The sequence below is a fragment of the Rhagoletis pomonella genome, unplaced genomic scaffold (genome assembly GCF_013731165.1).
Source record: "Rhagoletis pomonella isolate Grant_MI unplaced genomic scaffold, Rhpom_1.0 Rhpom_scaffold_12110, whole genome shotgun sequence".
NCBI lineage: Eukaryota > Metazoa > Arthropoda > Insecta > Diptera > Tephritidae > Rhagoletis > Rhagoletis pomonella.
Window position 1 is genome coordinate 1 of NW_023470641.1, and position 3,776 is coordinate 3,776.

Below are 3,776 nucleotides of genomic sequence, written 5' to 3' on the forward strand. Positions count from 1 at the left end.
TTTTTGTATTCTGCACATAATTGTCACCGGACAATTTTATTACCACCATACTAGGTGGTAACAACGCGAAAACAGCTGTCGTTTGTTTACGTTTTCAATAATAAAAGAGTGCAGAGTGGTTTTATTTATTAAAAAAAGAACTTTAAAAACGGGTTTTCAATATCAAAAACGTTAAAATACATAATGTCCAGTTCTTTATTATTGTTCCTGGTAATTGATGAAGAAGAATATGAAAAGCCCCTACGCAGGCAATAATTGAAAACTTTTCGGGACAGCAGTGATCCTCTTAATTTACCTCACAACATTTTTAAACAACATTTTCGAATGCCGAAGATGCATGTAAGATGCTAATAGAGGAACTATTTCCAAAGGATATGCAGATAGCGTCCTTGCCGTTTGCTGTGAGATTTTTTTGCTGCTTCACTTTCTTGGCGAATGGTTCGTACCAAAAATGTATCGCGAACAATATCTACGCTCCACTCAGTCAATCGTCTGCTTCACGGGCAATTAAATATATATGCAACCTGATCGTGAAGCACAAGTCATCGGAAGTAACATTTCCTATCACAAACGAGGAACAATTGGCTATAAAAGCTACGTAATTTACCAACAAATTAAGTATGTGTAAATGTGCTCATGAGCTTTTAAAGTTTTGCTAGATTCTATACAAAGTTCGGATTAAAAGGAGGTGTTGGTGCAATCGACTGCACACATGTGGCGCTGATCTGTCCACCGAAGAATGACACAACAAAACCTTGCAGTCTCTATATGAACAGAAAGGGTTACTATAGTGTTAATGTTGAAGCAGTATGTGATGATAAACTAAGATTTTTGGCCATTAATGCTAACTTTCCGGGATCCTGCCATGACTCAGGCTTATGGACAACATCTAAGGTGCGTTCATTTATGAGCACTCAAAGAGGGAGTTTGTTGCTTGGTGATCAGGGATATCCATTACAGCCTTGGCTGATTACTCCCTTGGCTGAACCAGCGTCTTTGCAAGAGCCCAGAGGTTGTGACTATAATAGTAAACACTTGCTTTATTTTACACAATATGATGGTGAAATTGTGGCCAAATGATGAAGTGGAGTTGGAAGAAGAAGAAAGTTGGGAACTAAATACAGAATCCTCGAATGCAACTAGCAGTCACCTCCATCGAGAATGTGAAAGGGTTCGCCGATATTTAATCAACCATATAGCGTAGTATATTACTTTTTATTAAGATAATATACAGTAACTCCCACTATATGATATAGTGATAGTTTTACAATTTTCACAATGTTTTTTCATTCTGAAATTTTTTTCTTTCATTTTTTTAAAAGGTAAAGCTTCTTATCTATCAAAAACCATATAAATCTGAATTACATAATTTGTGCAAAAGTTAGAAACAGAACAGAAGTCTCAAAAAAAAAATCAACCTTTTTTCAGAATGCTTAGAAAATTTTTGAGTATGTAGTTGCATAGCCCATTTAATTGCAGTACAACAAAGTGCAAGTTTGAAGTTTCTAGATCTAAAAAAATCGCTAAAAATCAACGCAATTTTTTAGCGACTTGAAACTTGCACTTTATTATATTGGAATTAAATGGGCTATAAAACTGCGGACTGCGATACAAAATTCCATTCTGCGACTAGCAACGCCATACGCCACCACACGAAGTTCATATATTTATATGTAATAAATCTATACAATTATGTTTGTTAAATAGGGGAAAAAAAATTTATGTATTCTGTCAAAGTCTCTATTTATAGAAGCATCTGGAACGCAACTAGTTTAAGAAATACGGTAAGGTTTAATTGTTTGTACAATGATGTTTGGTATTTGTGGCCCGATTTTAAAAACTTTAACGTACACATGTAGTGAAAGAATTAAAGTTTAATTTAAAATAAATTTCTAAACTTTGATGTTGGTTCTGCGCAAAAACACTGTGGATGGCGTAGCTGGAGTTATATACACGAGAAATGCGGGGTAAGGATATGCAGATTATTTTGGCCTCCTCCAGTTGCACGAAATTCCGATCTATTTTCTTATACTCTCTTCTTTCTTTTCCTCTTTAAATCTGTCCAACCTACATCAACATATGAACGCATTAATTTATTCAACACAACTCTTATAGAAATTTGTTACCTTTAACCACTTTTCCCCCGAACTCATTGGTGGTCCCAAGCTGTTCAGCTCCACTGCAATGACTTCCTATCTGATGGCCCTATTGTGTACGGCGACTGATAGCCGATGGGCAACCATATACTAAAACTCGTATTACTTATGGCTACTGGCTACTGACTGTTGGCTACTGAGTCTAGTAGCGAAATTTTCTGTTTCCCGCTATCGACGATTTCGTTATTTGTTCACATAAATTGCTCAACACATTGGAGCAAAGTTGCCAATTACCTTCAAGTTCAATTCAAAAAAGTAAATTCGGATATTTTCTGCGCTTTTCTGTATACCGAGATTAATCGCTACACATAATACAAATTACAATACTGGTAGCCATGACTTCTAGACCAGCAACTAGACCCCAGTCGCCATACATAATAGGGTCATTAGTTTCGCCCTACTCTTTCCGCAAATCTCTTTGCCTATTCCTCATTCTCCTGCATCAGCTCGACCAACCGCGCAAGTTGCCTTTTGTTGCTTACAATTTTTGATCTGTAATTCAGACACATACATACGTCTGTATATTCCAATTTTTTACAACCGCCAGTCAATTGACTTACTTTTATCCATTATAGTAGGGTAGAAGGGGGAGCATTCGCCACCCATGGTGTTTTTCAAAGTTACTAGTGCTATCGATCTTTGAAAATCGATAACTTGTGCTTCAACGACCACATCTCTTCTTATTTACTTTGACAGTTCATCTTTGCAGGTGGTTGTAGATAGTCGCTTTTATCCATTTTTTGCGTTGCTGGGAAAAGTTTTGTGGCTAAATATATTTTGTAATAATTTTGTGAATTGTGGTGTTATGAAATAGTTTTTTATATGTGGAATACCGCCAATGTTGCTTTAAATTAAATCGATAGCTTGTTCTATTGCATTGTTTACGGCTCTTAAAAAAAAGTGAGTTTTATAAAAGAAGTTACACGTGGCGCAGATCGACCAGACTCCAAGTGGGGTTGTTTCGCCGGCAAATGTGCCCCATGGGGTAGATGTGCCGCTGGTGTAGCTGTTGTCATACTAAAAGCTGCAGAAAACTCAACCCAGGATGCTATTTTCAAACATTGTGTTTCAACCCGCCCTTACGGGCACACTCCAAGCATTCTTACCCTAATATTTAAAAAGCGCAAATTGTGAAGAGAGTAGCGGATACTTCGTTCTCCTCGTGTTATATAGGAACTAAATCCATGTAAGAAAGAATTAAGTCGTTTGTTGCAAGCAGAAAAAAAGACACGCCCTCGGTTCTTCAAAACTTGTCTGCTTCATGCCAGACAAATTTTTCTCTCTGGCGTACCATGAAGTATGAAAAGAAACCGGTACTTCGAGAATCGCCTACCCGAACTCCTAATGGGAACTGGGCGAGGAGCGATGAAGATAAAGTAACAGCTCTTGCTCGACATCTTTCATACGTTTTTAAACCCAATGAAAGCCCTTCACCTTCAAACAACTTAATTACTAATAGTAACTCAACCACTATTTCCCTTCGATTCAAGCTCACCGATTTAAGAAATACCAAAGCCAATGATATTCATACTAATAAAGCTCCTGGTTATGATAAGATCACAACTGCCTAAAATTTCGAACGATAATGGCTAAAGATATACTACCCTGCCCACCTTTAGT

At 37.1% G+C, this 3,776-nt stretch overlaps 1 protein-coding gene across 2 annotated transcripts; it reads left to right on the forward strand.

The window, feature by feature from the left end:
* The first annotated feature begins 12 nt into the window (after positions 1-12).
* Positions 13-1,274, forward strand: LOC118756772 (putative nuclease HARBI1). 2 transcript variants are annotated; one of them, XM_036491516.1, is made up of 3 exons: positions 13-598; positions 660-894; positions 961-1,274. In XM_036491516.1, the coding sequence occupies exons 1-3, from the start codon at positions 345-347 to the stop codon at positions 1,078-1,080; spliced, it is 609 nt and encodes a 202-aa protein (XP_036347409.1). In that variant the 5' UTR covers positions 13-344; the 3' UTR covers positions 1,081-1,274. The 2 variants fall into 2 exon arrangements, with proteins under 2 accessions (XP_036347409.1, XP_036347408.1); XM_036491515.1 differs by having other exon boundaries at positions 660-1,274.
* Positions 1,275-3,776: the final 2,502 nt, after the last annotated feature.

What these genes read in the sequence shown, in the direction of transcription:
- LOC118756772 (XM_036491515.1), top strand. Translation starts at nt 345, where the DNA reads ATGCTAATAGAGGAACTATTTCCAAAGGATATGCAGATAGCGTCCTTG. An exon ending in CAATTGGCTATAAAAGCTAC is followed by an intron (nt 599 to 659) that starts GTAATTTACCAA and finishes AAGTTTTGCTAG; the next exon opens with ATTCTATACAAAGTTCGGAT.